Below are 27,250 nucleotides of genomic sequence, written 5' to 3' on the forward strand. Positions count from 1 at the left end.
CCTACTGGAAGGGGGGTCATTTATCAAGACTGGGCAAATTTGTCCATTGGCAGTAACCCATGGCAACCAATCAAATTGCTGCATTCATTGTTCTACTTGCAGCTGCCTTCAAAAAGCTAATCACTGATTGGTTGCTATAGGTAACTGCCGATGGGCAAATTTGCAGAGTCTTGATAAATGAGCCCCAGAGACCTGGGAATCCTAAATATACAATGTTCCTGCTAATTCCTTCTCAGCTATGTGGATACCTGGGATATCCAGGACGGCGCTTACGTATCTCGCAGGTTCCTAAAAGACTGGATTCAGGATTGCTAGTCCAGCCGGGTGTTTATATCTACCTGTGTGAGGTGTGAGCTTGCGGAGATTTTGAATCACCACCAGGTTGGAATGTTGTTTTTTCTTTATATGATCTGTTTAGGGAAGCAGGCGTTAGCCCTATGCCCATTTAGTTACAAGCCTATTAAGAGACAAGGATTTGATTTTGAACTATTATATAAGAATTTATCAAATAGATAGATAGAGGGGACATTGTAGTTATTGCTGTCTGGATATTTTAATTGAATCAGGGATAGGGTTGCCACCACACCCCTTTAAAAGTGAACGCATATGGAATCCACAGCTTGCATGGCTAATTAGCAATTCATTTAGACGCATGGCTGCACATAAATCAATTCAGTCTGCTGCGTGCGTATAAATGAATTGCTAATTATCCATTTGGGCTGTGGATTTTATATGTGTTGAGTTTTAGGGCTGATACAGACGAGCATTTTTACCTGCGCTCCGGTTTCATGCGTTCAGCTACAGGGGAGCGCAGGAGTAGCCGCACTGAATTCTTTTCAATGTGGCTGTACTCACACAGACGCATGTAAGTGCCTAACGCAGGTTGGGACGCAGCATGTTGCATTTTACCTGCGTTCGCCGCTTACATGCCACATTAAAAGAATTCAGTGCATCTACTCCTGCGGCTGAACACATGAAACCGGAGCGCAGGTAAAAACACTTGTCTGTAAGAGCCCTTAGGGTACAACTACACTGACGATTTTCCTGCGATTGTGCCAGATCCAACGTGTTGCACTAAAATGCAGGCGTCAAGTCGGATGCGACAGAAAACAAGGTAAGCAACAGCAACATCGGATGGTATTGCATCGGTCGTCTGCCGCGGCACGACTGTTGGATGCAGACGCTGGATGCTGCACTCTGTGACACCATCCAACATTTGTATTTCTTACCTTTTCAGTCGCATCTGACTTGATGCCTGCCTGCGCAGCACGTCCGAGCCAACACATTCGCGGGGAAATCGTAGATGTACCCTTAAAGTTGTGAGGTGGAAACTCTAATCAGGGATGGAACTAATGCAGTCAGGCTGAGTTCTTTAGTGGCAACATTCATAATTCTCTTCATAACCCTCCTCTGACTGCCTGTTTGTGCTGGCTGGTGGCATTTAGTCATAGGGGTAAATCCAAGGAGAGGCAGGAGGTACTATTTACAATGGAAAGGAAGGAGGAGGGATACACCAAACCCAGTATTGGGCAGCATACAAAGCAGGTCAAATTGTTAATGATGCATCTGATGTTGGTTCCCCAACCAAATGGGCTAATGAAGCCTGCACTCTGGTTGGGGGTAACAGTAGTTTTTTTTTAAAAAAAAATCCCCTGCCAGCGCTAGGACACCCGCACTGGGATGGAGCTCCTGGTTCTAGTGGCCAGGAGTACAAGGCTTTATTAGCCCTCATCTTTGATTGGGGAAAATATTTTTGCCCAACAGGTGCCCTTTAAGGTGCTGGAAAACTGAAGTAACAACATTTTTTGATTCCAGTTTTTGGGGGACTTTGCTTTAATCAAAATTTGCAAATTAATGTGAGTATTTGGTCTACTATTTGGAGAAATCTTTTCTAGGATGTGGGTTTGGTGCAACCCTAGGTAGGAGATCGGTGTTTATGGGATAGTCCATTGAGTTCCATTAAATGGGGGTGATGTTGAAGACAGGTAAATGCAGATTATGGAAAAACAGTCATGGAGTGGATTCAGTGAGAAGATATTTTGGTGAGAGAGAGAGAGGCACATTCATGTGAGAGGCCAGAGCATAGCCTTAGGGAAACCCCTGCGGAGGACACCAATGCCCAGATCTGTACTTACAGCAGCAGAGCAGGTTTTATCTGTGTTTTTTTTTTGTTTTTAAACACTTCACACACAGTGCTTGGAAACTGTTAGCAAAAGCGGTAGCAAAATGTGGTGCAGTGAGTTAGTCACAGGGTGCAGGAAGCCAACAGAGCATGGATTTCCAAATGGCACTTCTCTAGGATAATCTGTCCCGTATATTCCAACCCTGCAATTATGGGGGTGTCTTGTGCAAGAACATATACCGTCTATAGCTATAATCTATCTGCCCACTATATTAGGCGTGGCTCTGGGATTGGTCCATGCTGTCTTGGCTTTCCCATTCCATGCTTGTCTCAAACCCGTCATACCTTTTTAGCGCCACCTCCAGGTACATGCGTTACATTTTCCAGGGATCCAATCTTTGACTGAATCTTGTCAAACTCCAGTTTCTCTGATTTTAATTCAACGTTGCCTCCCCCTGTGCAAGAGAGAAAAGGAAGCAGTTGACAGTGGTGCCAAACTGCCAATATTGCAGAACTCTGACGTGAATCTCTATGAATAATAGTGGCTGGCGGTACCTGGTTTGTGGTGGATGTTGCCAAAAGATCCGCACTTGGAAGAGACACGGGTCAGATCGATGGGCTTGTGAGTTATCTGTACCTGTGAGTGCACACAAGAAACAGAGAAAGAGAGAACACAGTGAGAATCACAAGGGAAAAGCAAACATTGGGCAGAACATAAAAGGTCACCTGATGTAACACAGATGATTCCAGACTCCTTATAGTTACTTTGATAATTACATAAGTTAGAATGACAACTAGACTTTACAATATAGGTATGGGACCCGTTATTCAGAGACCTGTTATCCAGAAAGCTCATAATTACAGACTCCATTTTATCCAAATAATCTAAATTTTAAAAAATAATTTCCTTTCTCTGTGTAATAATAAAACAGTAGCTTGTACTTGATCCCAACTAAGATATAATTAATCCTTATTGGAGGCAAAGCCAGCCTATAGGGTTTATTTAATGTTTACATGATTTTCTAGTCAGCTTTAAGTATGAAGATCTAAATTATGGAAAGATCTGGAAAGCACCAGGTCCCGAGCATTCTGGATAACAGATCCCATACCTGTATAAAATCATTTGTAGATCTAGTTTGTTCCCCTTTAAGTGCTGGGACACACTCTAACGCTATTGTTTATATGTTGCAGAACTTCAACCCTTGCATAATTGTTGCTCTGAAGTTCTTCTGCTTAGGAAAACATTTAGAAACCTTTCTCACATCTTTCCTAAGCAGAAGAACATCAGAGCAGCCTCTTTCTTTCGCCTGATGACTTCCTTGACTACTTGGTGGTCAGAAACTGACCAGCAGGTGGTGCTGTTGTAACAAAATTCATTCATATTAACAGCACATGTATCCCTTAATGTCTTGGAATAAAAAGAAAATAAATAATGAACATAAATGACAAAAGTGCTTAGAATAGCACTCTCATCAATTTTACATTTACTTATTTTAAAGGTTTATTTTATGAAAACAACCCAACTAAATGCTGATAGAGCTGTATTAACCAGGCAGGTGCAGGTCCTTGCAGGGTGCAATGTGTGAAAAAATGGCTCCTGTATTTTGTGCTTTACACCCTGTCCCATGTTTTGTGACATTCTGCATGTGAAAAGTTAAGCCTGTGTAAAGTGAAAGAGTAATGTAAGATGTACACAGGGCAATTCTTTGCGCAGTATAAAAACACATGCCACCAACATGTGTGCACAGCATTTCCTAGGCAGAATGGAAAGCATGCCCTACATATCTCTGTGCAAGAACTAGCAGATTGTAGATGCCTAATAGATGTGAGTTTGAGGAAATCAATCTGGAATCCAAACAGCAGATCTTGTGCTTTATGCAGCTTACAGATAAATCATGTACCAAGCACACAAAACTGTGCACTGTTAACTTCATTGTGTGCATGGTTGTGTATTAAGAGGTGCCCACTTACTGTTCCGCCTCCTGGGACATGTTTCAGATTGTCCTTTGACCCACACTTGGACTGCACAGTGCTCACATCGACCTTCTTGTGAACTATCTGCACCTGTAAAAAGAACAAAGGTAAGTGGGTTGTATAAGGATTGAAATATGGCCAATGGTTTGTGTAGATGGAATATATATCCTCTTCTCTACTGCATCCTAAATCTCTAGCCTATGCCTTAAATGCTTCCTACCCTGCCTCCTCCTGGCTGATGCCGAATGTTGTCCGTAGAGCCGATCTTTGAGCGCACATTCTTCAGGTCAGGCATTGCTGCTGGGCTAGTGACAGGCTGCAGGCGGCTCTTGGCAGATGCTGGGGATTTGGGAGGGGTGCGAATGATGGCAATCTTTTTGGGCTCTCGGTTTGTGGGTGTTTGTGAAGACGAGCGCCCAGTTGGTGTGCCAGGTGATCCAGGACTACTGTACCCACTCCTCTCGCCAGATTTGGTCGATTCTGCTGAAACAAGTTTAACATTTAATAAGAACTGAACAAGAGGAGATCAACAGGACAAATGAGACAAACTGGTCCAATTATGGAACTGCAAAACCTGGAACTGCAACCCTTCTGGCTTCTCAGCCAAATGCAATATTCAGCCCCCGGCAAGGTGCATTATGGTTCCTTAAATGTTCCAGGTGTTTCCAAGCATCAACTTATACATTATATTGTATATATTGTACATAAACATATTAAGCATTATACTGTATAAGTGTGTACAACCCACAGATAGGATATAATGACCAGTATAAAATCACACATTTATTAAAAATCTCATGGTTATAGCATGAGAGTAGTGATGTCATAACATTAATGAAGTGTCACTAGGCTCCTACCAGTATACGGGACACTCACCTCTGTCTGGTTTCCCCACACTGGACGGTGGCTTTCTCTGATCCCTTCTGACAGCTGTTTAAAAAAGAACAGATTCTTACCGAGAGTCTCATCCTGTCTTACAGAAACAAACCCCTACTGCACCGTAGATTAGTAACAGGTATCACAGTATCAGAAACCTTCCCATATCATATGTCCCAAGCCGTATTAACTTGGCTGCTTACACCCATCTCCCTTGCTCCCTTCCCATTTAATGACTTTCTACCTGAGTTTCCCATTTCCTCTCTCCTCTCATATCACTTCTGTATGCCATTCTTTGTGCCACTTAATACATTTACCAGGCTTCTCTTCCCTTTATCACCCTCTCAATCCTATTCCATCCTCGGTATATGGCCCTTCCACCAGGCTTTCCTCTACCCCATATTTCCACCAGCTGTATTGCCACTTAACCATATGCCAATGCAATTGGAAGGCTGCTGGTTGGACCTATAACACTCTTCTCTCAACTCAAATACTGTGTATGCCAACCATATCACAGCACATGAGCCTTGGCTTCCACAACTGCATCCAAACTGGCACTGTGCCTCTGCTTTTGCCCAAAGGATCTTATATCCATACCAACTTACTACTAGGGGAAGTCTTGGGGATGGATGAAGTCTTTGCTGGGATTCTGGAGGTGCTGGTTGCGTTCCTTGAAGCAGTGAGCTTGGCTGCAGCACTTTCCGGACCTCCATCCTCCTGGGAACAAAAGTTTATATGTGAAAACCCTTCTTTACAAAAGAATCTGGCAAGGAGAAACATTTGCATGTGGCAAGGGTAGGGGTGCAATTACTTCCTGTATGGGTCTAATTAGCGCCAGCATTGGTAAATCCTGTGCACATTTTGATATTAATGAACTAGAGCCTTTTCAAGAGATTTAGCATGGAGACCACTCTGCATTAACCCTTGTGTGTTGCTCTGCATTCCTTACCTTGGCTCTGTGCAGCCTTGCGGTAACGCCCAGCGGGCTAACTGTACCAAACGATGTTCTCTGAGTGCTCCGTACAGAAGAAACGGCTGAACTGGAGGGACTTTTTAAGGTGCTAGAGGAGGGTGACTTGTGGGGAACAGTGTGTAGCCTGCTGGCATGTTTGGCAGGGGGGTGTTTGGTGGAGATCTTTAGGATGCAAAACAGAACATCAAAGAAACATCCAAATAAAATGAAATCAAACATAAAAAAAAACTTAAACATAAATGTAGATGGTAAAGACCAGCGCTTTAAGGTGCAGCCAAGTGGGGTGCATGGAATAAAACATAATTTGGACAAAAATGATGCATGTGCACCTCAGATTTTTACACCTCAAAGCAAAGTTCTTGGATAAATCAAACTTAAGAAGATGAAAAAATAATGGTCTTAAATGGAGGGTGTCGGAGATTGCCAGTCTGTATTCAAGACAAGATACGGGGTACAAAATCCAGTTTGGAGAAGGATCTCATAGTGAGCATGAATCTGTGTCCCTACAGGTAGAATGACGAGGCCCCATTTGTCTTTAGAGGTGAAACGAGCCAGTGTCCCCCAAAGGCAAAATGGGCATTGTCCTGTCTTTCTCTACGGGAATGTTTTCTAATCCCTTTGTGAAAATATAAGGATGTGTGTTTTTGCACCACGAGGATCCAGTTTGCAGTATACTCACCTGTGCTCCCTTTTCCTGTGAGTCAGTCTCGTGTTTCTCCTGCTCATGAGCTGCAAAACAAAGGCACCTTGTCAAGCCGGCAATAACAAAGGCCATTTATGAGACAATCTGTGGGTTAGCGGGTTAGATCCAATCAATCATGCAATCAAGTCTTAGCAAGAAAGCCGGGGTCAAGCCAACTGCAGGCACACTCACTTCTCTTTTATAAACATGTAGTCCAGAAACGTAATTCAATAAGAACTAATCGACTACAAACTGGATTATCCAGAGGATTCCCCTCTCCATTAGACCTGCCAAGAATAAAATCCAAGTACAGCAGATACATGATTAAAGGCTACAATAGAGTGGGGGTCACCCTCATGGTTTCTGAGATAACGGCCCTAACAAGATCTCTGCAGATCCAGGTCCTTAACTTGGACTTTTTTGTGTCTCTTGATGCTTGAAGGTAAGCACTGCTTTCCAACGGACAAATTATGGATCATCCCCAACAAGACTTTAGTTTGTCCACTATAGATGGGCTCATGCCAATTGTGTAGCACCATTTACCATCCAGCACATTCCACCCCATCTGTTTTGCAGTTGGTCTTCCAGACTGTCTTCGGCCTCCTCACCCTCACAGGTTTTCGGAATACCCTTCCCAACCCCTGAGGAACAGGTAGATGACTCAATAGCAGAGATGTGTCTGATCATCTTGTGCTTTTGGGTGGATTTAAAGAAAAGATGCAATATAAATGAGACTTGCGTACAGGTATGATAGACACTGCTCTAGTCTAGTTGTTCATCAAAGCCTCATGTCTATGGTGAATCCCATTTCTAATATCACTGCTGTAATTACAGTTGCTCCCCAAAGAGTTGTTGTTCATCTCTGGGTATAGTATATATCTGTCTCTATCAGGAGTCGGATGCCAATGTGTCCTACATGGACCTAGCAGATGGATTCACCTGTACAGATAGCAGCTTCAACTTGGAAATCATTACATGTATGGGGCCTGTTATCCAGAATACTCCCAATAAGGATAAATCTATGGAGTCTATAGGAGACTGGCTTTCTGGATAATGGTTTTCCAGATAATGGATCCCATACCTGTACTGTCTTCTATGCCTTATTCATCACTGCTCTTTATGGAAAAGTTATAGACATATGCTAAAGTGTGATAGGATATGGCACTTGTCTACTTGCTAGATAAGTTAGTATTATGGGTTGAGTTAAAGGGCTTCTTTGCTAAAGCTTCGAGGCCTTTCTGGTTAGTGTATTTTGCTGGTGGGCAGGTGAAATGATGGAACTGTATGATGAATCCCACTGCTAAGATCCTTACTAAATATGCCCCGTGATGACGGAGGATGAAGATCATGCAAACAAGTCATGCAATGGGAGCAAAAATATAAATGGAAAACGAAAAAAAAACCCACAAACCAAGTCACGAAGAAATCAAACGGAGAATGGGTGAGGAAAGAAGGAGCAGACTAACTAACTGCTCATGTGAAGCGAAGAAGTCTGATGGGATTCTTTTAAGCGGGTTTGGGAAAGCAAAAAGGCAGCCCAGGAGGCTGTGGTAGGCTGGGCATTACTAGAGGAGAACCGGCAACACACCTTTAGGAACTGGGACCCGACTGACTGGTATTCCTGATCCCTGCGCTGGCACTCGCATCCGAGGGGACTTCAGAGTTTCCTCAGTTGAAAGCCTTGTTTCAGCAAAGGCTACATCTTCACACGGCTCCTCTTTGCTATCTATAGGTATGTTGGCATCGATCTCCACTTGGTAGACAGACACTGAAGCTCGTGGCCGTATCTGTCCCACAGAGAAAGAACTGGCCGGTATGTCCACATAGGGCTCCTCTATATCCTTCTCGTGTTTATCATCTTCCAGGAGAATATATTCAGTCTTCATACCATTAGTCTGAGGCTGTTCTACTGGAGACAAGTCCTCTTCATCCTCCTTTGGGGATACATCATAGTCCTTCATCTTCACGCTGCCTTCATCCACTTGCTCTTTCCACCCATAGGTGTCATCTTCACAGATTTCTAGGTTAACATCTTTGCCATTTGTTTCTTTATAATCCTCTAGAGTTGACTCAACTATACCACTGCTTAGGGCTGTCTTGTCTGCTTGAGGTTCCCCATCAGCTTCACCTGTAATCTCATAATCCTCAGTGTGTGCCTGATCTTTTGCTGTTGCTTTCAAAGCTGCCTCAATTGTGTCCGTCTCATATTCCTCTTCCTGTCCTGCGGTTGCTAGAAGTGCAATCTCCTCTGGGGTTGGAGGTAAGAATGGCAAGGTTGATGTAGTCACATACATATGATGTCATGAATATGAGTTATTTCTATGCTACGCAGGAGGCCTGCACAGTTAGTACTCATTCATACAAGCTGTTCTTATATAATTGTAACAGACTGGAGGGACCCAAAGGATTGACTTTCAAATCTACATTTCTTACACTAAGGGGCAGATTTATAAAGAGTAGAAGTGAAAATTAAAATTTTTTAATGTTTTTTTTGGTCAAAACTCTCAAATTCGAATTGTGAATTATCCAAACTCGATTTGAGTTTTAATTCAATTTAAAATTTCGAGATTTATCATACTCTGGCCTTTAAGAACTCGATTTCGATTATTTGCCACCTTAAACCTTCCAAATTGCTGTATAAGTCAATAGGAGAGGTCCAGGGATCAATTTGGTGATGTTTGCAGCCTTCCTGACAATCGAGTTTTTCTGAGAAAAAAAACTAGAATCAAGTTTTTGTAATTTGAATCAAGTTTTTGTAATTTGAATCAAGTTTTTGTAATTCGAATCGAGTATTTGTAAATCATAATGAATTTGATTTGAGTTTTTTTATTCGTCCGAGCTGAGAAAATTTGATTTTATTAATACATTTCAATTGGTCGAATTTCAAATTTATAAACTCGAAATTCATGCCTTGATAAATGTGCCTCTAAGTGTGGGTGACAAGATGGATAAACCCATAGCTGAAAACAGGGATGGCAGAACAAATGTAAACTAGTAGATCAATATGTTGGCTTCTTCAAAGCCAACCTAAAAATAACATAAGGTTTTATGTCACTGTCCCTATTCTTTTTCAGCAGGTACCATAATGATTTTTGCCTTTCCCAGATTCCCAGAGCTAGAAAGATGGGACAATAAACTTTAGGAATTTACTCAAGGGTATTTAGAAGGATGTCTGTGGTTCTGTCTATAAACAAAGGGTGAAATGATGGGTAATAAGGTAAGAATAATTGCAAACCAGAGACATCTGGATCTGTACTAACAGGTGTATCTAACTAAAAGAAGACACCTTCTGGGAAACCAGCATTGTTGCGTCATATCAATTATAGTGTTTTTGTGTCTTGGAGTGTCTGTACTTGTACAAAGATTAAGCCTAACGAGCAGGTCTTTTTACCATATTAGCACCTTGTAAAATGATGAAGATCAGAGAATATATTACAGGAAAGGGTTTTCATGGCTTACACAAGTTCTAACTACCTGCATTACCTGCGGCATGGTCCTGTTGATTGGGGGTATGCCCAACGCCAGCTTCCTTTGCTGTAGGACAGACACATAAAGGGACGTTTATATGTATGTATAACTTTATTTATAAAGAGCTGTTAAGGAGCCGCATTACATTGTGTACATTGCATTGTCACCTACACTCACTGGATCACCAGACAGAAGTTGGGAATGATGGGCCCTACAACTGTAAAGTGATTCCTTTGGCATACAATAAGGGCAACCAATAGCGAGTTTCCACCTTGGTTGCAGGTAATGATTAGCCCTATATAAATGTACAGTAAACGTGGGTGTAGAGCAGCCATTGCACTTATTTCCATGTGCCCATAGTTCCCAGTCCCAAGTGTTGTTGTCTTACCAGTTGTTCCCTCAGGGATCTCTGCATGGACCTGGCTTCTCACTGCTTCCCCATTTGCTAGTTCCTCTTGTCCCGAGGTCACATCTAACAGAAGGTAATAATAGAGATTACTTGATTTGTGAAGGAACAAACTCCCTCGTTTTAAAAACACAGGTTTCTAAAGCAACATCACACATTCTAGGTGACTACAAGTCTGCAGAGCTCAAGGGCTTTGTACGTACAACTACTCACTGATATTTAGCCATTTACTGCATTTTCGATATTTAAAGGACATTATAACCACAACATAATTTCAAATAATAATAATCCTTCCCTTATGTATGCATGGGTCTGAGGGGTGTAGAGGGGTAAAGGTCTCTACTTATATTAAAAAAACAAACACATCTTTAAAACATTTTTTCTAACATTGTGGGTTCATGCACCCCTTAACTTATAAGAAGGTTAGAGACACACAAAATACCGAGCAAGCATCACCTTGCTACATTACTCCAAAAGTATCCAGAACAGCAAATTATTATTCACCCCATAAATGAATCCTTATCATTTGGGGTTTGCTTAACGATCATCCAAGGAGACAATCACATCACACCCTAGTACAACATACATTATAAGGCCCATTTATCAAAGGTCGAATTTCAAATTCATGTGAGTTTTTTTTTAACTTTACTAAATTAGTATATACTTGAAATTCAAGGTCATTTAAGAAAAAAATAGAATATCTAGAACTCGACCTAACCTCGATTACCAACCCGAAAACTCAAATCGAATTAGACTAAACTCGAAACTAGTTTTTTTCTCCGAAAAAAACTTGAATGTCAGGAAAGCAGTTAACGTCTTCAAATGGGTCACTGGACCTCCCCCATTAACTTATACATGAGCTTGGCAGGTTTTAGGTGGTGAGTAGTCGAATTCAAATTATTCCCAGTTTGGATAATTCACAATTCGAATTTTGAGAGTTGACCAAAAAAAAAACAATTTCAAAAAATTGAAATGTACTATTTGACCCCTAATAAATCAGCCCCTATGTGTCTGGTCCAACCTCACTGGGTAATAAAGACATTAATCTTGAAATAGTTATAGCTGTGGGTGGTCTGGGCAGTTCCATTCTGCTTCTGTCGAAAGAGTTCAATTTGGAATTGTCCAAAAAATAATTCAGAGGAAGCTCAGTTGATTTATGGGGTAAAACATCCGAGGAAAACAGTAGCTCATTCCAAACTTTCCGCTCTGTCGAGCAGCAGCACATGTATTTAGGCTTACACCAAAGTTTGTTTATCAGCAGCCAGGAACTGCACATTGAACCCATTGCTGTCATATTATGATAGAGGAGTCCTCTCGTGAAATGCGGGCTCACAAGTGTATACAAAATAATAGCAGCAAGCTTGTCTATGGCTAGACATTTACACAGTAACGCTGGCATTCCAGCCTTGTATCTGATCACTTCCGTCTTCCATAAAACACACTGCGTTTCATCCTACGTGTAATTCCAAAAAAACTAACAAAACAAGAAACTAATGAACATGTTCTAGACATTCTAGCACACAATAGGGCTTTACATTTACGAACACAAGTGCAAGGTGCAAAAACTGAGCCAAATTCATACCCATGGGCAGGATTATTTCTTACAGTTCAAACCAAAATGTATTTATTTTACTATTCAGCTGCATTTGTATGCGCAAAACATAAAGGAAACACTAGAAGTAACAGCTCCTTATAGTAAGGGGCAGGTTTATCAAGGGTCGAATTGAAAATTCAAATTTTAATTAAGAATTTTCGAAAAAAAAATTTATGGACAAAACTGTCAAATTAATTAGATTTGAGTTTTTTAAAAAAAATTTGATTTTGATTTTCGAGATTTATCATACCCGAATTCGAATTCGACTATTCACCATTTAAAACCTCAGCCCGACTTCCAGGTTCCCTTTAAAGACCCGCGCCACCCCGCCGATGCCATCACAAAATGGGAGCAGGTGCGCGGCTATAAAACTGAAAGCTGGCAGTGTAAGGTGATGGGTGGGGAGACCGGGAAGAAGGGCTCGACCCGGACCCACCCACCCGCAAATGGGGGTGTGAGGTTGGCCCGAACTCGTCCGTCCCACGGGTATCGGGCTGGCCCACACATCACTAATAAGGACCTTTGTTAATAGTGTGTCAATGGACACAGTTTTGCACCCTGCATTCATGCATTTGCATTATTCCTATTGGGTATTCTAACTTTTACTTGCATGTGCACCTTACCTGCAAGTTGCTTTACTGTACAGAAAAATGGCTCCACCTGTCCTATCACAAGAGGCTCATACAGTTCTTCAATACCTGCGAGAGGAGCCATTTGAATGCGTGTGCATGACAGCACTTTTGAGAAGGGAATCTGTGGCCCATAGGGCAGCCATGCTAGGGTAACAAAAGGTGGTACCAGGGAACAATCAGCATAATGTTCTTAAACTTTGTTGATGAAAGGGGAAAAAAGCCAAATATAAGACTAAAAAAACCCAATAGTGATCATTGTGAGGAGTCCACAGAATGAGCCTGCAGGAACTTTAGTGTTGTCAGGCTATTGCTGCAATATAATGGAAATGATGTTAAAGTTCTTTAACCAAAAATGCAGTTAAAAATTGACCTTACCATCTCCGTGTGCTGCGCTAGGAAGTCGTATGACACTCTCTAGACCTTGATCACCTGCACCTCCTGTGTAGATCTGCTGAGCTGACCCGTCTGTTGTGTGGTCTCCCAGTGAATCATAGTCCTGGTAATGATCAGCCATCCTGCCACAAGGTGAACCTAAGGAAAAACAGCCAAAAAAAAGGTTGAGGCCAAATACTTCTTCCCTAAATCATACCCACCAAGCTCTCTGTAAAGGAACCAAACAATGCTCTGCTTGTTTCCGCTACTGAAGGAGCCATTATATCAGGAAACTTCCTGATGACCTTCCCTAGCCATGATATCTCATTAATGAACTTGGATGCAACTACGACAGACTTAATATCAGATACTGCATGCGAGTCATTCCTTACCGTCCCTGTAAAAGACATACTGTATATACCATCATATTAGCAATGATAAATGATATAAGTGTAAGGAAAGAGCCACATATTTAAATGACCTCCCACAGTGTCTTCGGAGCTGATCTTTAATTAAGGAAAGTGCCAAACTTTGTTTTTAGGAGTTATCACCTGACTGCTGAATGTGAGTCTGCTTAAGCTCACTGATGTCTAAAATCTTGCAGTCGGATATGTTACAGAGCCACAGCTGACATTTAGTATGCTTTTTACTATAATTATCTTCAGATATATTTGATTTCCTGTATAAAATGTATTTACAGAGTTTATTCTTTATAAAGATACTAGCTCCCCTAATCATTACAGCATTATGCTAAAAATATAATTATGTTGTGGAGATGCGAGATACAGCAGCAGGAATAAAAATCTCTGGGACGGGAATGTAACTGTGGGATAGCAGGTATAGTAGGGAGAGATGGTGTCTATAGTAACAGTGGATAATAGTCTCTGGGAAGGGAGTGTGACTGTGGGATAGCAGGTATAGTAGGGAGAGATGGTGCCTATAGTAACAGTGGATCATAGTCTCTGGGAAGGGAGTGTGACTGTGGGATAGCAGGTATAGTAGGGAGAGATGGGGCCTATAGTAACAGTGGATAATAGTCTCTGGGAAGGGATTGTGACTGTGGGATAGCAGGTATAGTAGGGAGAGATGGTGCCTATAGTAACAGTGGATAATAGTCTCTGGGAAGGGAGTGTGACTGTGGGATAGCAGGTATAGTAGGGAGAGATGGTGCCTATAGTAACAGTGGATAATAGTCTCTGGGAAGGGAGTGTGACTGTGGGATAGCAGGTATAGTAGGGAGAGATGGTGCCTATAGTAACAGTGGGATAATAGTCTCTGGGAAGGGAGTGTGACTGTGGGATAGCAGGTATAGTAGGGAGAGATGGTGCCTATAGTTACAGTGGATAATAGTCTCTGGGAAGGGAGTGTGGTTGTGGGATAGCAGGTATAGTAGGGAGAGTTGGTGCCTATAGTAACAGTGGATAATAGTCTCTGGGAAGGGAGTGTGACTGTGGGATAGCAGGTATAGTAGGGAGAGATGGTGTCTATAGTAACAGTGGATAATAGTCTCTGGGAAGGGAGTGTGACTGTGGGATAGCAGGTATAGTAGGGAGAGATGGTGCCTATAGTAACAGTGGATAATAGTCTCTGGGAAGGGAGTGTGACTGTGGGATAGCAGGTATAGTAGGCAGAGATGGTGTCTATAGTAACAGTGGGATAATAGTCTCTGGGAAGGGAGTGTGACTGTGGGATAGCAGGTATAGTAGGGAGAGATGGTGCCTATAGTAACAGTGGATAATAGTCTCTGGGAAGGGAGTGTGACTGTGGGATAGCAGGTATAGTAGGGAGAGATGGTGCCTATAGTAACAGTGGGATAATAGTCTCTGGGAAGGGAGTGTGACTGTGGGATAGCAGGTATAGTAGGGAGAGATGGTGCCTATAGTAACAGTGGATAATAGTCTCTGGGAAGGGAGTGTGGTTGTGGGATAGCAGGTATAGTAGGGAGAGTTGGTGCCTATAGTAACAGTGGATAATAGTCTCTGGGAAGGGAGTGTGACTGTGGGATAGCAGGTATAGTAGGGAGAGATGGTGCCTATAGTAACAGTGGATAATAGTCTCTGGGAAGGGAGTGTGACTGTGGGATAGCAGGTATAGTAGGGAGAGATGGTGTCTATAGTAACAGTGGATAATAGTCTCTGGGAAGGGAGTGTGACTGTGGGATAGCAGGTATAGTAGGGAGAGATGGTGCCTATAGTAACAGTGGGATAATAGTCTCTGGGAAGGGAGTGTGACTGTGGGATAGCAGGTATAGTAGGGAGAGATGGTGCCTATAGTAACAGTGGATAATAGTCTCTGGGAAGGGAGTGTGACTGTGGGATAGCAGGTATAGTAGGGAGAGATGGTGTCTATAGTAACAGTGGATAATAGTCTCTGGGAAGGGAGTGTAACTGTGGGATAGCAGGTATAGTAGGGAGAGATGGTGCCTATAGTAACAGTGGATAATAGTCTCTGGGAAGGGAGTGTGACTGTGGGATAGCAGGTATAGTAGGGAGAGATGGTGTCTATAGTAACAGTGGATAATAGTCTCTGGGAAGGGAGTGTGACTGTGGGATAGCAGGTATAGTAGGGAGAGATGGTGTCTATAGTAACAGTGGATAATAGTCTCTGGGAAGGGAGTGTGACTGTGGGATAGCAGGTATAGTAGGGAGAGATGGTGTCTATAGTAACAGTGGATAATAGTCTCTGGGAAGGGAGTGTGACTGTGGGATAGCAGGTATAGTAGGGAGAAATTGTGCCTATATTAACAGTGGAATAATAAAGTACATGCTCTTGTAGCCCGTGTGGTTAGGTTTAAACACTATTTTCATGCAATACTACAGCTAAAAAGAAATGAATAAAAACACAGTAATGAAACTGTAGAGTTAAAACTAATAACATTAACAATTTGGCAGAAGAGGTAATTAGATTAGTGCTGGCTGATTATTGGGGTCGGAGTAACATTCCTACACACACACACAGACAAGTCGGAAGCATGAGCCTGTCTCTCCCTGGTGCTATAAGCGAGCCCTGAGGCTCCGGCTGATCTCCCAGCAGTATTTATAGATCCCAGAGGAAGAAATCCATGAGTCATGCCCTTCCTGTATTTACTGCTTCTATTTAACAGCCAGTAAGTCATACGGCTGATCCACTTCTAGAACTCGGACTGGGAATATCTTTTCGCGTATTCTAATAGCCCCACTCAAACAGTGCCACATACATTAAATACATCGTATATAATAAAGTTGAAGTGTCTCTGCGTCCAGTCCCTGTGTCCGTGGGATTGCGCTACTGCGCATGTGCCCCACGGACCGTCTGTGGCGAATGTTTGACTACATATGTTCTAGCGCCCGTTAATTTAACGGGTTTAATGTCTAGTATATGTATAAAAGGGGTTGGACCCAGGATCTCCACTGGCTCCCATGGAGCAGATAAATCCAGCAGCGAAAGAGAATGTGCTATCAATCAGAAGGGCAGACGTTCCCTATGTATTTATGAGGGTTCCAGCCAGGATTATATTCCCAATGTGATCCATAAAATCATCAGAATGAGTGCTTACGGCTGAATGTCCCCCCCACCGGTAGTGCTACAGACGTAGGTTATGTAACTGCACAGATGTTAAACGGATTATTTTTCAGCAAGAATCCAAGGACAGACAGAATAAGGCATTTAGGCCTTTTCTTGCTACAATAATAGTGTAACGAGAAGTGGGCCCCTCTGTATAGGCCCCCCCAAACCCTGGGCAAGATGATTTGTTTCCCAGGCATATGTTCAAACTGCGCCGACTCTCCCACCAGACCATATGTACTCATGGGCTAATGACTTGCCGGCTCTAATGTTACACACCTGAATGCAGACACGGAATTCAGCCAGAAATCGATTCCTCGGGCGGAACAGAAAACATAGGATGTAAAAAGAAAGGGAACTGATTTAGCATTCGTTGATCTAAACAATCAAACTGACCTAATCAAATCAATAGGTTAAGTTTGATCTCTGATAATGTTTGTTGCTGTTAATTCATCAGTATCGATGCTGCTCAAAGCGAACCGCAAATGGGTTCGGCTGATTGTGACGAACAAGTTGCTGAAATGTTAACTTTTAATATGTTATAGAATAGCCAATTCTAAGCAGCTTTACAATTGGTCTTCATTGTTTATTTTTTATAGTTTTCTTTTAATTATTTGCCTTTTTCTTTTGACTTTTTTCAGCTTCCAGATGGTTATTGTTATAAAAACAAAAAAAAAACAGCAAGGCTACAAATTTATTGTTATTGAAACTATTACTTATCTATCCAGGCGGTCCAATTGATGGTCCAGTCTCTTATTCAAATTAATGCATGGTTGCTAGGGGAATTTGGACTCTAGAAACCCGACTGCAGAAATTGCAAACCGGAGAACTGCTAAATAACTCAAAGAACACAAATAATAATAAATGATCAATTGAAAATTGTCTCAGAATATCAGCCCCTACATCATGCCAAAAGTTAACTCAAAGGTGAACAACCCCTTTAAATGAAATTTTAAAACTAATACATTTTAATACATTGCGTGACTCAAACGTCACACTAAGCTCCAGGTATAACGGATGACATCACTAGGCATTCATTAGAACTGATGATGTCACTGAGCACTGTTTATAGCTTGATGACATTACTAAGCAGAAGGATACATTTTCCAGGTTATATTTGGCTCTTAGGAACTCTAGGGGCAGTTAAAGAATACACAAAAAGGCAAGGGAGGGAGACTAACAGATCCTACTAACAAGGTGTGGATAATGAAGCAGATCCTGCAACTGTCAGCGTGCCCAGGAGGTATTTAACTGATTAATGATTTAATCCAGATTCTCAAAGTTTTAAGGGCAACAGAATGCACACGAGCGAGAGGATAAAACTCAGTTGATTTCTGAGTAATGTGCTGTGCATAGGGATGGCAATGTCTGGAAAGAGCATTGAATTGATTCCAGTGATTAATTTACCGTCATGGCCCAATTAAATTCTGTGTTACGCTTATTTCCCTAAAGCCAAAGCAATGCTGACATCCCTTATTGACATGCTCTGGGCCTATTATATTATAGGGCACTTTCTGGGCCCCTCTCCAAGGTCCTGTAATGGATACAGCGCAGCTTCCAGCTCTAGCTCACATTTTGGGTAACCCAAGAGCAAAGCTTAGAATTAAAACAAGGCTTCCGCTTCTCACAATTTCCCCTGCTGGTATAACCCCATACCAACATTCACGGAGGAACCATTCAATCTTCTATGTGTTATTTCATCCGCATTTGTATCCATTGACCCACCTGCTTAGCCTTGCATTAAATCCCAATATATTATACAGGTATGGGATCCATCATTTAGAAACCCATTATCCAGTACGCTCTGAATTACAGAAAGGCCGTCTCCCGTACACTCTATTTTATCGGAATAATCCAAATTTTTAAAAGTGATTTCCTTTTTCTGTGTAATTATAAAACAGTGACTTGTACTTGATCCCAACTAAGATATGATAAACACTTATTGGAGGCAAAACCAGCCTATTGGGTTTATTTAAGAGGTTATTTATTAAAGTCCGAATGCTAAAAACTAAAACGTAAAACGTTTTTTTATTTTAAAATCTGAATTTTTAGTGGGAAAAAAAAGTTACACACAGAAGAGATATTCCCTGCACATAAGTTATACCCTAATACTGTATTGACTAAATCAAACAACATGGCAGCTTATATACATATATAGTGTTCTGTGCACACAAAAATCTATATCCTTATGGGAACCATTATGGCCGTTCCCACTAGCATACAAGCCAAGTGCTATCAGTACAGATCAGTCATTATTTCTAGATATAATGAGACATATGAGATAAGTTATATAGATGCTATGACAACAACAGGCCATTTTGCAGTATATAAAACTCAGTGCTGCCTGAATTTACCCCACTACAGCTCTGCTCATTATGCCTCCATGATTTCCTAGAAAACCAACTGAATTACAGCACAGTAATCCTGATAAATCCAGAGGGAAGGAAAAAAATGATGAAGGCAGCAATCAACGTACAGCCCTCCATCTGTTGTGTGTCTACAACTCTCAGCATCTTCCCATTAAAAAACATTACACTAAACATTACACTACATATTATATCCTCTCTACACACCCTATACATCCCAACCCTCAGTCCCCTCTGTTGCTGGATCCCAGGACATGTTCCCTCACCCTACCCTAAAACTAGACCTGCTCAACCTATAGATGGGAGATGGTAATAAAAGGAAGACAGATTCCCCACAAACACATATATGTATTTAGGGTGTTGAACACCACTATATAGACAATACATAGATTTGTACTCAGTGCTGCTTCTTACAAAGCCCAAATCCCCAGTACGATGACCCAAAATAATGCCAGGGGATGATAGTATACTATGATAACACAGGGAGGTCCAATCCATACCTTCAACAGAAGTTCTTACATAAGGCAAGACGGTATCCGTCTCTAGCGACAAATGCAGTAGATTCAGTTAAATAATTTGCCCCGTCTCCTTCGTGTAGATAAGTGTGAGCGTGGTTTATCTTGCTCTGAGGTGCTCCTCCTGACAGGGTGAGTGCTTTATCTAAAACATACAGGCCACCAATAACACATGGAGGTGTCAGCACACACTCTTGGTGCAGAAATAGGAGGGAAAATGGGCTGCTGCTTCTCTCATAAACAAAAAAATAGTCACACAGTAAGTTACATAACTAGCAATTATTCAGCATGAGCCCTACCTGTGCAACATACACAACTGAATGAAAAATATCATCATTTACAGTAGGGGGTCCATTATCCCTTATAATATATTAGATACTCAGCCTGCAGCCTTGTGCCTTTATATGGTCATAGAGCCCCTCAGTGACTTCTAATATCCTTATCATTTACTGTAAGGAGTAAATTATTCCTTATCCTTATAATACATGAGTGATACTCAGAGTTCCATGTATAACTCAGTCTGCAGCCTTGTGCCTTTATATGGTCACAGAACAACTCCTCAATGACTTCTAATATCCTTATCATTTACAGTAGGGGGTACATTATCCCTTATAATACATGAGTGATACTCAGAGTTCCCTGTATAACTCAGTCTGCAGCCTTGTGCCTTTATATGGTCACAGAACCCCTCAGTGACTTCTAATATCCTTATCATTTACAGTAGGGGGTACATTATCCCTTATAATACATGAGTGATACTCAGAGTTCCCTGTATAACTCAGTCTGCAGCCTTGTGCCTTTATATGGTCACAGAACACCTCAGTGACTTCTAATATCCTTATCATTTACAGTAGGGGGTACATTATCCCTTATAATACATGAGTGATACTCAGAGTTCCCTGTATAACTCAGCCTGCAGCCTTATGCCTTTATATGTCCACAGAACCCCTCAGTGACTTCTAATATCCTTATCATTTACAGTAGGGGCGCGGGTACATTGTCCCTTATAATACATAAGTGATACTCAGAGTTCCCTGTATAACTCATATAACTTTATATGGTCACAGAGCCCCTCAGTGACTTTGAATACCCTTATCATTTACAGCGGTTCAGCTTCAGCTTCTACAGCACCACATTCATATTTAAAACTTCAAGGAACAACATAGGTAAAACATGAAACCATTGTTTAATTTGCAAATATTTAAAAAAAAAAAAAAGATTTTTACATCGGTAAAACTGATCTGTTTGCTTCAGAAACACAACTATATAATAAAAATTATAATATAAACTTGAAAAAATACTTGGATAACAGATAACACCATTATGTTCTACAGAGCTTATCTGCTATCTTCTGTGTAACCTGAGCCTTATCATCTTTGAATGGCTGCCCCCAATGCTACACAGCAGTTTATTTAATATAAACAAAAGTAGTGTTTCTGAAGCAAACACAGCAGTTTTACCAGTGCAGGTCAACACTGCATTATATTTGTATTACTTTAAAACACTTTCATTTGTTGTTGTTACTGTTCCTTTAAAATCAAAAGCCCTTATGCGAGACACAGAGCCATCATTCTGAGGCTCAGGAAGTTACCAGAACAAAGACAGCTTTTGTTTTCCCTTAGCCAGTCTAATGAGCGGGCACATGTGTGAGATATAAGGCCTATGGCATACAATGGCATTTTGGGAGTTTCGCCTGACACATTTTCCACAGTACAAAAGAACCAGACTGGAGAGGAAGCATCTACATTATTTATTGACCCCTGATTATTCTAAAATATTTTTTCCAAAATATTTCAGATATTGAACAATTTTAAGCTTTTTTTTTTAAGTTTATTTGGTATAAAATCTTGTGAACTGTGTGAACCTCGGCCAAACAAGTTAAACACATCATAAATGTAATTCTCTTTCATTTACTGTGTGTATGCCAAATATATGGGTAAAATTGCCACATGGACTGATATATTCACTGCCAGTTTTCTCTAATTGAAATACGACCATGGATACAGCTTTCAGTAGTCACTGGCACCATATGGATTGTTTATCAAAACCTCAGATGTAATTGCTAGGCTCTATTCTGAGCAAATTTTTATTTTTTATTTTAACCAAGTTGCATCTTTCTAGCTTTCACATGGGGGTCACTGACCCTAGCAGTCCAAAAACGACTGCTCTGTGAGGCTACAAGTTTATTGTTTCTATCTATTATTCTCTGTTCAGGGCCTCTCCTTTGCATATTCCATTCATGCCATTGCCTGGTTGGTAGGAAAACAGGATCAGAGCAACCATTGAAATTACAAAGTGGAGAGATTATGAACAAAAAACTAAACCATTCAAACAAAAAAAACGAAACAAATAAAAAAGCAAAAGCAATTGCAAGTTGCCACAGAATATATAATAATAAACAGGTCCGGACTGAGAATTAAAATAGGCCCTAGCATTACAGGTACACCAGCCCACTAAATACTGACTTTCTATGGCACCTTATAGCAGCCCCTCTGGCATTTGCCAGAACCCACAGATTGCCAGTCCGGGCCTGATAATAAAGGTATCCTACCCTTTGAAGTACAGGGCTCACTATGTCATGTCTTTGTTGCCCACATTTAACCCCCAGCATGTACCTTGTGTATACAGTTCTGCAGAACTAGGGAGTAGTGCAGGTCTTTATACCATTGTGGAGTGCAACCACCTACACCTATGGCTGCTACATGTGGATTTCATAAATTGGCCTCATATCCCAGCAAGTGGATCTGGGAACTGTGAATGTTATTATTGTGAAATAAAAAGGTTTAAAACACTAACCAGATGCACATTTTGCCATGGTTCTGCCTGTAATTGGTCAATTGCAATTAGACTGCCCCTTATACAGTCCTGAACCAATCACTTATTGCTTTAGGTTATGTATGTGACTGAACGAGAGACTTGCACATACCCCTATAGTGTAAGTCTACACTATAGTAGACTTAACTATAGTGTTAATGTAAACATTAACACTGCAATGTTTAACCCTTGTTACTAACACAGTAAATACTGTATCTCAAAGTAAAACTGACTCCTGTGCTTATATCCTTTCAGTACTTGAAGAAAAAGTTACTTTAACACATTTCCCTGATTTTACATTTTCCCGGATTTTACATGATTTTTTCCTGGTCCCAAGAAAAAACGTAAAATGGGGTTTCTACTGTATTTTGTTACCTTTATTTGCATTTTTCAAAGCTCCATGGCAGTGGCGTAACTAGATATTACTGGGCCCCACAGCAAATAATTTTTCAGGTCCCAAAATGTCTAGAGGTTGACCTGTTTTACCAATATTTATTCAAATTGTATAATTAGGGCCTCATGGGGCCACTACACCTCCTGGGCCCCCCTGCAGCTGCAGCATCCGCAACCTCTGTAGTTACACCTCTGCTCCATGGGCAGGGTTACAAACACTTGAAGTTAGTCTTCAAATGTAAGCTCCATCCATGGAGCTACAAAACAGGTCCCAGATTGCCTTGTTTCATTGCCTGAAAGTCGCATATTTTTATATAATTCGACAGAAGTAGCGCAAGAAAGAGCTCTCATCATTCTGTTTCAACCAGAACATCCATTATTATATTTTAAGAATAAATCACTAATGGTATTTCTTTACATTCTGGCTGTCAGTGGATTCTCCTATAATAAGGTCACAGTGCCTGGTGCCAATCGATCTAATGCTCGCTGATTGGAATGTTAGTGAGTGCTGGTGTGATCATTACTGCACACATGGCTTCACTTCTATCAAATTCCTTTCCCCCTCCTTTTAGCTGAACAATGAGAATGTCACAGTAACAACCTCTCCGTTTTTTAATTAGTGCCTTGGAAAGAGACGTGCCATTGTCCATTCTGATAAACGAGGTCTGATCACACTTTCTGCCTCATTTGGTGATGAATATTGACCATTTTTGGTCAGTAATTGCATGTAATTCATATAATAAAATTGCTGGCTACATATCATATTTAAAGGGGATGTCAACCCCTTTCCAAGCAACTTTCCAATAAAAAAGTATTGCTCATTTCCACTGGTTTTAAATACATTTGTAATTGCTATTGAAAGCAGCTTTCTCTTCTCAGCCCTGGTAGTCCAGAAAGCTCTGAATTACAGAAAGGCTCCTCCCATAGACTCCGTTATAATGAAATAATCTGAATTTTTAAAAATGGTTTACTTTTTCTCTGTAATAATAAAACAGTACATTGTACTTGGTCCAAACTAAGATATACATAATCCTTATTGGAAGCAAATCCAACCTATTGGGTTTATTTAATGTTTACATTAGTAGATTTTACGTATGAAGATCCAATTTATGGAAAGATCCATTATCCGGAAAACCCCAGGTCCCAAGCATTCTGGATAACAGGTCCCATACCTGTAGTGACTTTTGAAACAAAGCAGCAGAAGCCAGCTGAGTAACAGATTGTTAGCAAGTCAAGGCTGTCTTCTGTTACATTGTTTCAAGAGCAAGGAAAGCAGTGCAGAAGGGGACAGAAAAATGCCACCGCCATTCCTAAAGATATTCACAAAGTTTATGAAACTGAATCCCAAATGTAACGAGAATGCATGCATATGTAAAGCAGAACTATAAGTGAATTAATGCTCTACTACAAGTAAGGCACGTGTCATCGTTGGAAAACTCTCTATCCACCCGATATGCTCTGGATATGCACATATAGATATTCTGTTTCTATAGAATTATCAGTATACAGTGTTACAAAGCTGTAAAACACTAGGCCTGAACCGGTGTGTTCCACTTTACAGAGCTTATAAACTTCCCAACAACCTATACATTCATGCAGGACATTAGGGATTTACCCAGGTTGTCGCTTTGAGGTTAATCCTGTTGGCAGACATAGAAAGAGATTTTGGATTCAGACTAGTCTTGTTAAGAATACATTCTCCGGATCAGGATTTCTATTGCTGATCTCCATATAATTATAACCTGCAGGGAGGTTAGATGACAGCCAGGTATTCTCTTACCTCTCTCTCTCTCTTTTATAACCCCTTCCTTGCCAGACGAAGGTAATACCAAATAACTTTCCCTTGTGCAGTGAAAGCCACATACAGTGAACTGTGTTAGGTGTGTGTCATGTGTAGGGGATACATGAGCCAGCAGAACAGGGGCTTGGGTTACATTAATCCTGCCTGTGTCTATTCTATTAATAACTCTAGAGCTGGGGAAATCGAGCTTTCCAAGCAGATCAACCAAACTGTCACTTCGACATGAGTAAAACACTGGTGCAAACACAGATGCCACTCGGTGCTAGGCAACACCACTGGCAGCTCTCGTGAGGTGGGGGGGCAATGATGCGCCGATGCTGCTGTTCTCTCACCGCAATTTGGGGTTTTTGTGCATAGCGCTTCCTTTTATTCGTGATTAAACTGTTGGCATGGCGGCTGCTTGTTTGTGTTCCCATGTGGCAGTCCCAACCTCACTTCTCCTGGCAGCTGTCGGTTCCCTTTGAGCACTGACGCGTTTCGCCTCCGGGTGCCCAGGACAGAGTTAGAATAACAGAGACTTTCGAGTCAGGCAAGAAAGTAAAGGAGTAAAGAGTCCCCCCCTTCCTAAAAAAAAGCCTTGGTGAAAATCAGAGCCGTCTAAATGCATTGCAGGAACCAAGGTGCGTTGTTACTTTGTATCTGACGCTGCATTTTCTGTCTGAGAATTGCAGTCGTTCCTACACGGCAACCCATCTGTCATCTTTCGGCACTGGTTCCCTTAAAAATGCCACACTCTAAAGGGACAATGCCAGCGTGCTTGAAAAAGCTCAACATTATAGTGTAACCTGCAGAATTTAATTAAAAGGAGTATAAACCCAAAAGTAAACGTGCATGCTTCTTCCCAGCTCTTTTAATCGGCTAGCTTCTGCTACATTTGTAGAATTAGGGTGAAATTTCAGGGTAAATGCTGCCTTGGATATAAGGTTGCCAGTCTGCCGGTATTTCATTGGTTACCTGGTAAATCGCCGTTTAAAGGAGAAGGAAAGCTACCGAAGCAGTTTATTTCCAATAGATTAGCCACAATAGTGCAAGCTATAACACTATATTTATTCTGCAGAATGATTAACCATACCTGAATAAACAGCTCTAGAAGCTCTCTATTTGTTTAGGATAGCAGCTGCCTTATTAGCTAGGTGTGACATCACTTCCTGCCTGAGTCTCTCCCTGCTCACTTATAGCTCTGGTCTCAGATTACAGTGGGGGGGGGAGGGGTAGAGCAGCAAACTGAGCATGCTCAAGCCCTAGCCCTGGAGGTTTAAGTTGAAAACAGAAGCCCATGAGTACACAATAGAAGGAAAGAAATGTGGTGTTTCTTTTGACAGGACTCCGCAGCACTACTTTGAAGTTTACTGGTATATTTATATAGTCCTTTCTGATAAAGCTTACTTACTTTCAGCCTTACCTTCTCCTTTAAGGCTTGGTTATCCAGAAATGTATTTTTCAATGCATTTGTAATTCCCTGTAATTTCACTACCTTGCCAGTCAACTATGTTTCACCCACCCACTGAAGTTCTCAATCCCTGCTCCCACCATAGCCAGCTCTCCAGGCTGATTAGGGCCCAACCACGATCTACACGGTTCCTGCCTCCATGACCCTATTTGGATACCCCTGGAACAACAGTACAGGTATAGGATCAGTTATCCGGAAACCCGTTATCCAGAAAGCTCCGAATTACAGAAAGGCTGTCTCCCATAGACTTCATTTTATCCAAACAATTAAAATTTTCAAAAATATATTTCTTTTTCACTGTAATATTAAAACTGTACATTGTACTTTATCCAAACTAAAATATAATTACGGTAATCCTTATTGGAAGCAGAACCAGCCTATTGGGTTTATTTCATGTTTACATGATTTTCTACTAAACTTAACGTATGAAGATCCAAATTGCGGAAAGATCCATTATCCAGGAAACCCCAGGTCCGCAGCATTCTGGATAACAGGTCTCATACTTGTACCAGTTAAGGTCCCATTTTTTTATATTTGAAAACACATGATGAGCTATGAATGCCCAAAACAAATGCTGGACTGCAATGTGGTCTTGAGCCCAAAAGGTCTGAAGACATTTGCTATACACTAACAACTGAGACGCACAAACTAAGAATGCTGGGAGTTAGTCCATATATATTCAGCAGCTAATGTATTTATTTAAAGAGCCTCAGTGGAACACAATAGTTGAATAAATCATATGAGTGACTAGAAGATGTACCAGTCTAGAGCACTAGAAGACCATTTGTTGGGGTATTGACATGTGATAGGTGGGCTTTGTGTTCATGAAACAGAGAAGTAGGAGGGCATGGATTCTTATGAGGCTGTAAGCATTTTTCCTCTGCATTATTTGCACACGTAGCAATCACCATATTGCTTGCCTTGGGAAACACATTCTTCAAGGGATTCGACTAAACCACTCTCATATTTATTAACAGAAGGTCACATCTCACTAAATTCTGCCAATATTTTCCTTAGTGGGGCACATTCTACACTTCCAATATGTTGTCTTTAAAGGGAAATTAAACCTAGTTAACAATCCCAGCCCCAAGATGATGTCTACTATATCTATATCCTATAGGTATAACAAACTCCTGTACCTGCTATAATTGAAGATGTGCATGCAGATCATCAGCTCCCTATTCTACTGTAAGCAATGATCTTTGCCTTTTCCCACTGCCACCACTGAAGAATATAGAAAGTTTTAATCCAAGATCGCTACCAATATTA

At 41.2% G+C, this 27,250-nt stretch overlaps 1 protein-coding gene across 12 annotated transcripts in view; it reads right to left on the minus strand.

Annotated features, from left to right (window-relative positions):
• The window catches only part of mapt.S (microtubule associated protein tau S homeolog), a 41,192-nt gene that overhangs the window by 3,059 nt on the left and 10,883 nt on the right, over nt 1–27,250 (minus strand). For 2 of the 12 annotated variants that reach the window (XM_018237118.2, XM_018237117.2), the window contains 12 exons: nt 13,103–13,258; nt 10,484–10,567; nt 10,111–10,161; nt 8,216–8,875; nt 6,625–6,674; nt 5,922–6,107; nt 5,578–5,689; nt 4,973–5,026; nt 4,317–4,579; nt 4,094–4,186; nt 2,678–2,759; nt 2,468–2,577 (listed from right to left, as the gene is read on the minus strand). In XM_018237118.2, the coding sequence (XP_018092607.1) occupies nt 2,468–2,577; nt 2,678–2,759; nt 4,094–4,186; nt 4,317–4,579; nt 4,973–5,026; nt 5,578–5,689; nt 5,922–6,107; nt 6,625–6,674; nt 8,216–8,875; nt 10,111–10,161; nt 10,484–10,567; nt 13,103–13,241 (1,884 nt within the window). In that variant the 5' untranslated portion in view covers nt 13,242–13,258. Of the gene's footprint in view, nt 1–2,467; nt 2,578–2,677; nt 2,760–4,093; nt 4,187–4,316; nt 4,580–4,972; nt 5,027–5,577; nt 5,690–5,921; nt 6,108–6,624; nt 6,675–8,215; nt 8,876–10,101; nt 10,162–10,483; nt 10,568–12,718; nt 12,825–13,102; nt 13,259–16,921; nt 16,959–19,508; nt 19,621–27,250 lie in introns of those variants that run through there. The other 10 variants (XM_041578940.1, XM_041578943.1, XM_041578937.1 and 7 more) reach the window with 9 other exon arrangements.

Source organism: Xenopus laevis, chromosome 9_10S (genome assembly GCF_017654675.1).
Source record: "Xenopus laevis strain J_2021 chromosome 9_10S, Xenopus_laevis_v10.1, whole genome shotgun sequence".
NCBI lineage: Eukaryota > Metazoa > Chordata > Amphibia > Anura > Pipidae > Xenopus > Xenopus laevis.